This window comes from Notolepis coatsorum, assembly GCF_963971535.1.
Source record: "Notolepis coatsorum genome assembly, chromosome: 10".
Classification (NCBI taxonomy): Eukaryota; Metazoa; Chordata; class Actinopteri; order Aulopiformes; family Paralepididae; genus Notolepis; species Notolepis coatsorum.
Genome location: NC_140174.1, coordinates 68,484,919 through 68,498,053, shown reverse-complemented (window position 1 = coordinate 68,498,053; position 13,135 = coordinate 68,484,919). Strand labels below are relative to the sequence as shown.

Sequence of the window (13,135 nt, the reverse complement as noted above, 5' to 3'; positions counted from 1 at the left end):
ATCTAGAGACGTTACGCATCTGAGGGTTAACATAATACATGAGATTTGTATAGCGCTTTTGTAAAACTTAAGGTCAAATTTTTGTGTTTTTTTGGACTGATATTTGTGTTGGGGTTAAGTGGGTATAGGGGGAGGGGTTCCTATTGCTGGCCACACCCCAGGCTCTGCCAAGAGGGGGCTGTAGAAATTTAGAGTATAAAAAATTACTAAACTCAAAGACCAAAACCATTTTTTTAACAGCATTACAGATTCTACCTTGTTTCTTCAAGTCTGATACACATGTGTAAACATCCACAGTCACAACCACAAGAGGGACCAACCCAGAGGTAAACATCCAGTCACACCCACCAGAGACAAACCCAGATATAATCAGAGACCATGGTCAAATGACACAAAGTTGGAGACAGGAACTAAAGGAATTACAGGCTTTATAGCTTCATAATGTACATTTATAAATATTTTAACAACACATCTACTTTATCAGATAGAATACAGTAGAGTACCATGATTCCTGAAGATAAGGAGAAGGATACAAAGAAAGAGAGAGAGATCCCCATAATAAAATTGTATTTGTCAATGGGGAAATTAATGGAGATGTGGTCTGGGTGGAATTGTAAATATTGCATTTATATAGTGCTTTTTCTAGTTTTCTGACCACTCAAGTGCTTTACAACTTATTCCTCACCATCACACACCAACGGCAAAGGTAGCTCTCATCGGGAGTGGTAAGAGGTTAAGTGTCTTGCTGGAGGACACTTCGACGTGAAGCCGGGAGAAGCTGGAATAAAAATTTATGGGAAGGGAACCTTCAGATTATTACCAAACAACCGTTCTACCTCTTGAGCCACTGAGTCACAAAGTTTAAACATTTCCTCACTGATTCCATGCATTTCTTAATCCAGTGGTTCTCAATTTATTTGATGCATGACCTCTGAGAACAGAGGAATGCCTTATTGTGACACCAATCTTAATCTTCTTCTAACATTAATCTTCTTTGCTGTCGATTAATCTAGTGTGGCTTCTCGTCATACATACATAACCTGAACAGACTTTAACCGCTCTATGGTCTCTCTCCAGTCTTCATGTGTTACTGGGTGTCTTGAGGATTTAATAAAAACCCTTTCAAACACTGCAGCCGTATGATGTTTCTCCAGTATGAGTCGTCATGTGTCTCTGTACATGATGGAGTCTTCTAAACTCCTTCCCACAAACACTGCAGCTGTACGGTCTTTCTCCTGTGTGAGTCTTCATGTGTTTCTGTACACAATCTTGTCGACTAAACCCTTTCCCGCAGACACTGCAGTTGTACGGTCTCTCTCCAGTGTGAATCTTCATGTGCCTCTGTAAGTCCGAGGACAAAACAAACCCTTTACCACAAACACTGCAGCTGTACGGTCTCTCACCAGTATGAGTCTTCATGTGCCTCTGTAAGTCTGAGGATCGAACAAATCCTTTCCGACAAACACTGCAGCTGTACGATTTCTCCCCCGTGTGGATCCTCAGGTGGACTGTCAGATTGGACTTGAACCTGAAATTCTTTTTACAAAGCCTACAACTGTATGGTTCTCCTGTGTGAATTCTCACATGATTATTCATATCCCCAACTTGATTGAATCCTTTACCACAGAAATTGCAAATGTGTGGTCTGTCCCCTGAGTGAGCATTCATGTGGCGTGTCAGACTAGATTTAAAGTTGAATTTCATGTTACAAATGTTGGTTGTTTCTGCTACTCCACAGCCCTCTCCATCAGCTTCTGGTTCCATCTGTTCAGTGGAGGTGCTGGGTAGAGGTTCTCTCTCTCCGTTTCCTACAGTCTGGTGAAGATGCAAGGGCCAATTTTGGTGTTGATCATAGAGACTTCTCACTGAGCTTACGTTGTATATGGAGTCTTTGGGACCAGCCTCATCCAGCCCTTGAAGCTGCTCTCCCTCCTGACTGGTCCAGGTGTCCTCCTGTTCCTCTTTAATCTGTAGGAGCTCTAGGTCCTCCTGGCTCCACTCCTGCTGCTCAGGGAGAACCTCCTCTTTACACAACGAGAGGTGTGAGGGGTCTGGAGGGAAGAACAGAGAACACATACTTCTTAACACACTATAATTACAGTAGTTACATTATTTGTTATACCTTCTACCTTCTAGTGTGGTAGTGAACGGGTTAACCTTCTGTAGTGTGGTAGTGAAAGCATTAACCCTTTGTAGTGTGATAGTGAAAGTGTTAACCCTTTGTAGTGTGGTAATGAAAGGGTTAAACATTGATCCATCTTTTCTGTGCATGTTATTTCAGTAATATATTTGGAATGACACACAAAACAAGATTAAGGATAAATTCTACAGTGATACATTTTAATAATTGTGGTATTTTATTTCATTTTGTAAACCTTGATAATATATTGTTAATCGACATTCTGTTGGGAAAATAGTTAACTGTTATAAAACAAATTATTCCGATTAGATTTCTTACAATATAAATGCAATGTGACTCGTAAAGTGTAGAATATCAATTAAATGAATCAGGTTACTGTCAACTTAGGAGTTGAATAGTTGAAAGAATAACCCTTTCATCCCTGCAACATGTACCTCTGGTGATTTTGGCTCATTCAGTCTTTTGTATTTATTTTTTGTTTTTGTGTTTTATTTTATTCCATTTTCTATATTATGTTAATTACCTTTTGTGACCATTGTTAAGATGAATGGGGGGGGGGTGCTTGCCACAGTCTGATCTAGCCCTAGAATGGCTGATGTTCCATACATTGCATGTATTCCATATACAGCCATTAGGGGTGTAACGCTACACAAAAACCACTGTTCGGTACGTACCTCGGTTTTGAAGTCATGGTTCGGTACGGATTTTCGGTACAGTGGGGGAAAGTTTGGCTTTTCATGTTCCACTCAGGGGTGATGTAGTGTGCAGTAACTAATTGTACAGCGGTTGAGTGCCAGAAACGTAGATCTACGCTTCTGTGTCGTTATTTATTTTATTCGCTATTGCCATTCATAATCCATCGAGGCACCTTGTGCAGGCTGTCCTGAATGTGTCCGAGATCGCAGACGGCCAATACCGCCGCCTAACGCCTTGCGACCGCTATTGCACCCCATTTGAAACGATGTGGCTTGGCGTCTGGGCCGAGCTGGGCCGTGGGGGCGGGGTCTGAACAGTCGGGCGAGACAAGCGGTTACCACAGTTGCCTCGACGAGGGCCCCCTCATGTTCATTGTTGGATTACGTTGGAAACATGATCGCGATGAGTATTTGGAATGGCGATCAGATAATTAGATTAGTCTTTAACACTTTGAGTGCCAGCGACGCTATATGTCAGGGGTGGCCAACCTTTTTTGAACCAAGATCTACTTTTTTATTTACCACCTAGCCCGAGAGCTACCAGCCAAAATTGTATATTGTAAGCCGTCATTTGAGGCTTTATAAAAGCAGCATAATGAACACAAATCTGTCAGTGCCGAGTCCGACCTCATCTTAAATAACAAACAGCATTGCTTGTTGTAGTTAACAAGGAGAGGAAGAGTTGATTTAGCAAAAAAAAAAATTTTTTTTTTTTTTTTAATAATCAAATTTTATTAATCAAGATCTACTTGAAATCAGCCCGCGATCTACCTGTCGATCGCGATCGACTGGTTGGGCACCACTGCTATAGGTTGTTAGTTCATGCCGACCGTTGAATGCCAGCGATGACATAGCATTTTTTTGTCATTTTTTTTTATTAGCGATTTGAATTCATATTTCATCAATCTAGTCTCACGTTAGTGCTGCAAACTCTCTCTGAGCTCCATTGGGAAAATACCGCCCCCTATTGTCTCTCCCTGTTGTACTGCACCCCATTGGATTAGACTGAATGAAAGACATGGGGGGGGGTTGGGGGGGAATCCAGTTTCCTCATTTTACTTCTCCGGCAAGCCATCCGAAGAGATCCAAGTCATTGCAGAGCCGCAAAACAGCGTGGAATACATATTTCCAGTGCCCAGCGCTAAATCAATAAACGCAATCGATATTTGGAATGGCGATCAGGAATTGGAATAATCTTTTTGGAGAACATCTGATAGAGCCCTATGAAATCCATTTTATTATTTTCCAAATTCCATTAAATTTTTTCCCAAATTCCGTTTTTTCCATTTTAATATTTCAGAATTCTGTATTTTGCCTTTTACGCCCATTTTACCATCAGAAATAGTGTCTAATACGTGGGAATGAATAAATGTCCACAATTTAATAAGATATAACAGTCCATTTAATGTTTTTAAGTGCTGCAACTCAGAAATACAGTTCAATTTTACACAATATTTTTCAAATAATATTGTGACAAAATAAAAATACACATTTCAAGTGATCACAATGTCAGTAGCCTAGCTATATCTATTCTATTGTGATGCAATATAGTAATGCATAATTTATGCAGGGCACGAAATAAACTTTTTGACTCACCGGCCAGTGGCGGGTAGATGGGAAAAATCTACCCGCCAAGCATATTTCTTACCAGCCATTTTTTTTAATAAAATATATATATTATATAATCATACTTGTAGTTGTATTATCTGCGAGACATCGCCACCACGCAACAAGTCAAAATGCTCGCTATCTGCAAACAGCTCCACTGTCTGTGTGTATACTCGAGTAGCCTCCAGCTCCAGCAAGGATTCTCCGGCGCTGCAGCTGGACCCTATACTCTGCTTTGTCAAATCACATTCAGCATGCCCTCATGCGATGGAAGCCAGGGGCTCGAATACGCATCGAATCAATGTTATAAGACATTGATATCAGGAGCTATCTGTAGCTACTGCTAGCCGGCTAGATAATGTTAAGACAACGCCTCAGTGAACTATTTAGTTTACTGGGACATTTCGTAGTGAGCTAACATGAGCTAACGTGAGCTACCTAGCCAACGGAGGTATCATGCACTACTAGACTATTTCTGGAGCATTTGTTGATATCAGTAGCTGGTCGGCTAGATAACGTTAGACAATGCCTCATGTATTAAACTAAAAGTGAATAGTTGACTGGGTCATTTTGTAACGGTAGCTAACGTTAGCTCACGGAGGTCCCACTAGACTAGAGCAGTCAGCAGACTGCCCGAGGCAATAGCCTGTGTTTACACGGGTTTGGGAGGAGCAGTGCGCTGCAGGTCTGTGTGCTTCAGAAGTCAGCGAGTGAGAACTCCGCTAAGAATTGTATCATGTTTTTCGATCGGTTTTCACATGACTATTTGGTTGCCCGCCACATGGCGGACAGACCTCTCAGTCTCACTCGCCAAACCTAAAATCTGCCCGCCAATGGCGGGTGGCGGGCTCTAATTTCGTGCCCCGTGTATAGGCCTACTGACAATAATTTGCAAATAGATGGGTGCACCAAATTTAGCAAGAAGCTATAATTTCCATCTATAGTCCTATGTACTGTAACGTTACATAGCTATTTAAATCATAATAGTGTCAGTGATTAGCCTCGCCCTCTAGCTGTATCTATTGTGATCACTAGGGATCATCGTTAGAGAGTTGGTGTGTTTTGGGAAGCACAGTCCTTGTTCCTAACATGGCTTTTGAAGTGATCTTCGCACGTGTTTTTGCGGGTCCAATCCACGGGGTATGTTGACAGAATTTGCAAAACACCTTATCGACTGAAGCATAAAAGTCATTAGGATACTGCTCTGCTCTGAATTTAGGGCTTAGTGCGGAATTTCTTCTGACGTTAACGTTAACGACGCACCGAAGCAGCCAGACGCTTGGATATTTCTCTGTTATGTGTAACACGCTGTAGCGTCCCCGGTCATGTTCGCGTTGCACCAAACGTTCCATATTCTCCCGAACACGGAATTTCAGTCCAGATTAGGGCAAATTCTGCAATATTCCACGTTTTACAGTTGATTCCATTTTTATTGGTCAATTCCGCAATTCCGTCCGCGATTCCGTGAACGCGGATTTCATATGGCTCTATCTGAGGTAAGGAATCTATTATACCAGTCTTAGGATAATCAGAGCTGTTTTCACAGAGATATCAGCAGGTGCCATATGTGTGTGTGTGTGTGCGCTGATCAGGAAATGAGAATAGATTTTTCAGCTCGCTTCTCTAGCGTGCATAAGTACACATATACTATCGATAATCTAGCGTTTATTTGAAAACGATTCATAAATAGGCCAAAAAATTACAACGTTTTTTGTGTATTCCAGAATATTCCAGTAAAGGCCGTTTATCACAGAATCTTTATATTTTCCTGAAACTTTCAAGAAAACGAGGGTTTTGCAAAATGGTATAAAACGGAAATGAACAGATTAAAAAACAATCCGTTTCGACAATGTTGACTGCAAACAAGTCATTGATAAGCGACGGCCAGATTAGACACATAATTTAAGACATAGTTTATGCGTTCACAACACTATCATTGAAGTGGGTGCTGGCATTCAACCATGTTTTGAGACGGGGAGGCGTGGCATCCAAAGTGTTAAGGTAAGGGCTATATATTATCAATCTTGCGTTGATCAGATAATTTTTTCCCGTTGGTGGCGATCAAAGCATAGAAACACGACCCCCCCCCCCACTCTTTCTTGCATGCATGAGGAAACATAATACCGATAATCTAGCGTTGATTTCAGATTGATCATTGATTCAGGCGAGACATGGGATGATTTATAGTGAAATGCAGATAAACGCTGTTTTGGCTGCGTTTCCTGGGATTACACAGAATTGCTCTGGAACTATGCTCGTATTCACCACGGTATAAAACGGAAATGTATGGATGAAAGAATTAAAAAAAATTTGCATGTTGACTGGAAGAAACTCACTGACAATCGACAGTTTTATTAGATCCATAGCTATAATATTTAATATAGGTTTAGCACTGCCAAACACCGGCATTTATCCCATTGAACAGAGCACTGGCACTCACGGCCCACAGCGCGGCCCCCTGCTGAACGGCACTTGATGTGTTAACATACCATTGTATTCGTTCGGTACACATCCGTTCGGTACGGTACGGTACACACTGAAATGGTTCGATACGGATATGTGTACCTTTACACCCCTAACAGCCATAGAACACTTCATGCGATTTGTTGGGGGGATTCACCCTCATGTAGGGCTGGGCGATAAGGCCTCTAAAGGATATCGCGATATTCTTTTGCTATATCACGATACGCGATATATATCGCGATATTTTGACATTTCCTCTAAAGCACTTAAAAATGCTTGATTTAACCCTTTGATACATACCATACAGATACATTGCTAGAGTGTACTCCTGAAATCATCGACAGATATCCCTCCGCCCACACCGTCATTGTTGTGAAGGATCAGATTAAACCGAATATATATATTTATTTATGGATATATATTGAATAGTATTTGTATATCGTTTGATATCCCTTGTATATTCCTTGTACATATACACGGAATATCCCTTTAGTCTACTATAGCCCATAATAGTTCATTCTCTTATTGGACAAGGACCTGGCGCCAGGAGACAAGCCCCTTGGAGCCAAGTTCAATGGTACCGACGAGACATGTCTCTACTAGCCCCGGCTCTGCGCAGGAATACGGCTACCGAAAAGAGAGTGGCACTATTTGTTCACCGTGCATATAAATATGGCGCAAGTAAATGTAGAAGTCCTCTTATCCCTTAGTCCTTTACCCTTCTACCCAACTAAGTAACAGAACGTGAAGCCTCACCCCACGATACCGCGTGCGGTGTAGTATGGCCTGTTTGGCCTTAGAATAGCATTGAGACCTCGTGCGAATTAATAGCTGAATTGTCAGAGTTTGGCACCGTATTTCTATTAAGTAATAATAGTCTATTATGTATGGTGCATCGTGCGGTTAGAGTTCTAAAGTGAGCAGCATCCCCGTCGCTTCCTCGTGTTATCTAGAGTCTTAGCCAGGTTGGGCAGACCACACGTGGTGCTTTCATCCGAGGAGTTCTAGGCGAGGACCGAGTGGACCTGTACATTGGATTACCTACCCGACGACTGCTGAGCCCTATGTGGCATGGAATATATATTTGCTTTGGTACTTTGATTTGTGGAGCGGATAATCGCCAACACCGGTGAGTGTTGGATTTACCCCGAAAGGAGTCAAGGTGAGACGGCGCTCAGACCAGACTGAGGTCGCCTCGCTTCTTCTTCATTGTGGACCTACAGCTACAGCTACAGCTACAGCCTACAAGAGAGCCAAGGTGTATTCATCTGTGGATCAAGATTCTACTGCACTGTCTTCTGTACTTGAAGTCTCCCTAGACATCGTTGACCAGACGGGATACTGCCGACGGCTCTCCTACCCCCCCTACCGGCTTACAACCGGGAGGACCCCTACAGTATATCCAGCTATAATCATTAAGTGTGCCATCGTTATAATTCCCTAAGAGCCAGGTTGTATACTTGCTTCCTGCGTAACCAGAGATTGGACATTCAGTGTTGATTTGCCTACGAGTACTCATTTGCCTTACAAGTGCATTCAAATCATAAATGTAATAGTAACTATTATATGTACCCTTTGCTATATATTAAATATGTGATTATTACCTTTGTGTGGACCCGATTTCATTGTGGGAAAGTGTTCATCATATTTAGATATCGTGTACTGTATGGCCAGTAGTTAAAGTACATAAAGCGGTAGTGGTTTAATGATACCATACTTATCAATACAGTCAGGGAATTGTACCCCTCAGTTACAGTCATCATTCATATCGGAGCAAATGACGTAATGGCTAGACAATCCGCTAAGCTCCAATCTGACTTTGAATAACTCATTCTCACTGTTGAGAGTCTGGGCAAAATATGCATTGTGTCCGGCCCCATTCCATCCATAGGTCGTGGATCTGAACGATTTAGCCGTCTGTTCTGGTTGCACCAGTGGCTACAGAACTATTGTACTGCTACAGGACTTTGCTATATAAATAACTTTGATCTGCTCTGGTCCAGGAAAGACCATTACAGACCCGATGGCATCCATCCAAATATATCAGGGGTAAATGTGCTAAAGCTTAACGTCATAAAATGTGTAGCATCACTGGCCTGACAACTAGGCCTATCTGGCTCTATAGATCATCTACAGAAGCAGCCTAAGCTACAAAGCTTCCCCATCCCAGTCATCATAACTCACTGGTCACGGCGTAGTCCACAGGAGTCTGGTGGCAGGTTTCGCCAGGGCGCGAATGCCTGTCATCTGTGCCCACTGTCACAACCACCCAGTAAACTAGGACCTAAGGCTATCAAAATTGCCTTGTTAAATGCCCGTTCTATAGCTAACAAATCTTTCATCCTAAATGATTTTATTACGGCCAAAGATTTGGACCTTTTCTGTCTCTCAGAAACATGGCAAAGGTCAGAGGAATATGTATTTTTAAATGAACTGTGTCCGCCAAACTTGTCTTTTACCTGTGCCCCCAGACCCCCCCGGTCAAATGCCACCACCAGTCGCGTAGGAGGCGGCTTAGCGCTGGTGCACATGAACTGTTTTTCCTCCAGGGCTGTGCACTCTATTAATACACACAGCTCCTTTGAACTTTTAATCACCAAAGTTGGGTACACCGACCCATTTTATTGTATTTTAATTTATCGACCCCCTGGTTTTAATAGTTCTTTTTTGACAGATTTTAGCGATTTTCTAACCTCCATCATCAAACTGGAAAAAATCGTTTTATTAGGGGATTTTAATTTCCATATTAATAACAGTAATGACAATTTTGCCACCAATTTTATTTGTACCACTGAATCCTTCAATTTTGTCCAACATGTCTCGGGCCCCACACACAACAAAGGTAACACACTTGATCTTGTTTTTACTCTTGGATTAGACATAGATAACATTGTTTATGAGGAAATGATTTTAAGTGATCACAAATGCATACTTTTTAATTTAGTTTTTAAAACTGACACTATTTCAACTAAACGAGTTAAACGCTCGTGCATGCTAAATGACCTCTCAGCAGAAAAATTTTCCACAGCCTTTGAGAGCAGTGCGGTGCCATCTCTGAACGTTAATGGCGACATTGATACTTTAGTCCATGCTTTTAACCGGCACTGCTCAGACATTTTAGATGTAGTTGCTCCTCTGAAATCCCGCACTGTTCGCACTTTAAATTCCTCTCCCTGGCTAAATGAGGATATTCGTCGTTTTAGAAGAAATTGCCGGTGTATTGAGCGAAAGTGGAAGTCCACTCAGCTTAATGTACACCGTCTTCATTTTAAGCAACTTTTAACTGATTTTAACAGTATGGTTAAGTATGCCAGAGCTGCCTATTTCACAAACTTAATCTCATCTAGCAAACTAAACCCCAAAGTCCTATTCGACACCATTAATACCATTGTCAGTCCACAAACCCCTGTCACACCTGTTTTATCTGATAAGGACTGTCATGATTTTCTCCTATTTTTTGTAAATAAGGTTGCAAATGTCAGGGCAGGTATTACACCCTCCACCTCAATCCAACCGTTATCTCCCAACAGTCAGTCTACTCTAAATTCCTTCTCACCCATTTCCCTCAACGACCTAACAGAGCTAGTGAGAAGCACAAAAACCTCCTCTAGCCCATTAGACACCATCCCAACCTCTCTACTAAAGGACGTTTTCAGCACTATTGGTCCCAGTCTGCTTTCCATCATAAATCTCTCTTTGGTCTCTGGTCAGGTCCCCGCCTACTTCAAACAGGCAATCGTTCAGCCGCTTTTAAAAAAGCCAAGTCTGGACGCCTCGTTACCAAGTAACTATCGGCCCATCTCCAAATTATCATTTATGTCCAAGATTTTAGAAAAGATTGTTGCCAACCAGCTTATATCAATTTTAAATGAACACCACATTCTCGACAAATTCCAGTCGGGTTTTCGTAAGCAACACTCCACGGAAACTGCACTTTTAAAAGTATCCAATGATCTAATGATGTCCGCCGACTCAGGTAGATGCTCCATTTTAGTGCTACTGGATCTCAGTGTTGCATTTGACACTGTGGATCACAACATTCTGTTAAATAGGCTCAGAGATTGGGTGGGTGTCACAGGGAGTGCACATGAGTGGTTTGAGTCCTATCTCTCAGGTAGATGTTTCTCAGTCGGAGTAGGCCCCCATGTGTCTGAGTCTGTTACCCTTTCCTGTGGGGTCCCCCAGGGCTCGGTACTTGGTCGGATTTTATTTTCACTATATTTGCTCCCATTAGGACACATTATTAACACTTTTAAAGGCATCTCCTACCACCTTTATGCGGATGATATCCAGCTGTATTGTTCTTTTAACCCTGATTGCCCTGATGATTTTAATTCTAATTTTATTGTTTTAAATGAATGTCTGTCGGCCATTAAGGCCTGGTTAGCTAGCAACTTCCTCCAGCTAAATGAGGCCAAAACCGAGGTGCTCATCGTGGCCTCTGATGGCGTTGCATCTAGGGTGGCTGGTTGCCTTGGGCCCCTAGAAACTAATGTGAGCCCCAACCTCCAGAACCTTGGGGTAAACTTTGATCATACTATGCACCTCGACACCCATATCAAGTCGGTGACCCGCACCTGTTTTTTCCATCTCAGGAATATTGCTAAACTCAGGTCGATGGTTTCCCACTCTGACCTAGAGTTGATCATCCATGCCTTTGTTTCTTCTCGTCTAGACTACTGCAATTCGGTTCTCACCTGCCTCAATAAATCATCCATAGACCGCCTCCAGTTCATACAAAATACTGCTGCAAGACTGCTGACCAGATCAAGCAGAAGGTGTCACATTACTCCAGTTCTGGCCTCCTTGCACTGGCTTCCTATACATTTTAGAATTAATTTCAAAGTCCTGGTGCTCACTTTCAGAGCTCTGCACGGCCAGGCACCAGAATATTTAACTGACCTGCTGGAACCATATGTGCCCAGCAGGACCTTGAGGACAGCTGACCAGGATCTGTTGGTCATTCCGCACACCAGGCAGATCACCAAAGGTGACAGAGCCTTTCAGTCTGTAGCGCCTAGACTCTGGAATGCCCTTCCTCGTGGCCTAAGAGCTGTATCGTCTGTTGACATTTTTAAAAATCAGCTAAAAACATTACTGTTTAAACAGGCCTTTGGGTAATGTTTGAGCTTCTCCTTCAGGTATAGAATATGTCTTTTGTTTTGTTTTGTTTATCTGTGATGCATTGTGTTTTGTTCTATCTTATCTCTTGAATGGTTTCTTGCTTTTTATTTGAATTTAATTTAATTTCTGCTGTATGTAAAGCACTTTGTGAGCTGTCTCTGTGAAAAGTGCTATATAAATAAACTTTACTTACTTACTTACAGTCATGCCAATATGATGATTATAATAGTCCCTGCAACATATGTTTGCATTAAACCATGAAGATGCTTTAAAAAATTATTAAATTAAAAGTTTCAAATATTTACTAAGAGTAGTCTACTGACACACTAATACTTTTAATATTTTTTTATTAAAAATGAAATAATCTACTGTAAGACCATTTATATAAAAACTTTTGCACAGTACTGTGTTTTCTATCCACTTTAGCTAAAAACACACACACTTTATACACTACTGTGAGACAATAATAATCACACACAAAGGGATAATGGCTTATAGCAGACTTAATGATTTTATAATATTTCAGACAATGAAATTAAATGTTTATAATCAACTATCCAGTTAGTATTTATATTGTAACGTGTGGCCACTTTAAATCATTGAACGTAGAGAGAGAGAGATAAGAGAGAGAGAGAGAGAGAGAGAGAGAGAGAGAGAGAGAGAGAGAGAGAGAGAGAGAGAGAGAGAGAGAGAGAGAAAGAGAAAGAGAGAGAGAGAGAGAGAGAGAGAGAGAGAGAGAGAGAGAGAGAGAGAGGGAGAGAGAGAGAGAGGAAGAAGAGAGAGAGATAGAGAGAGCGTATTTGAGCATTCTAACGACACCAGGATTGCATTTTGTCAACACAGTTGGAACCTGGAAGCGATATAAAGAAACTAATGAAAGTGAAGTTATCTTTGGACCTCTGCTGTCAAGCCTCGTCAATATACCCCCCCCCCCCCCCCCCATGTCCTCACTAATGAAACTGGTATCGGGGAGTCATGTTAGTTAGATAGTTTAGCGTTAGCTAAATGGCTAACGTTAGCCAGTTGGTCAATTCAATTTAATTGCATGTCATTGAAGGTCTGAGCTGGTATGTGTCTAATGAAATGACAATTGCTCATCATTGAA

At 41.7% G+C, this 13,135-nt stretch overlaps 1 protein-coding gene across 1 annotated transcript in view; it reads right to left on the bottom strand.

The window, feature by feature from the left end:
* Positions 1-494: 494 nt before the first annotated feature.
* The window catches only part of LOC311235785 (uncharacterized protein), a 50,899-nt gene continuing 38,258 nt past the window's right edge, over positions 495-13,135 (bottom strand). Inside the window, exons 3-4 of the mRNA XM_084323272.1 lie at positions 1,876-2,051; positions 495-778 (exon numbers count right to left, since the gene is read on the bottom strand). Of these exons, the coding sequence (XP_084179398.1) occupies positions 734-778; positions 1,876-2,051 (221 nt within the window). The 3' untranslated portion in view covers positions 495-733. The remainder of the gene's footprint in view (positions 779-1,875; positions 2,052-13,135) is intronic.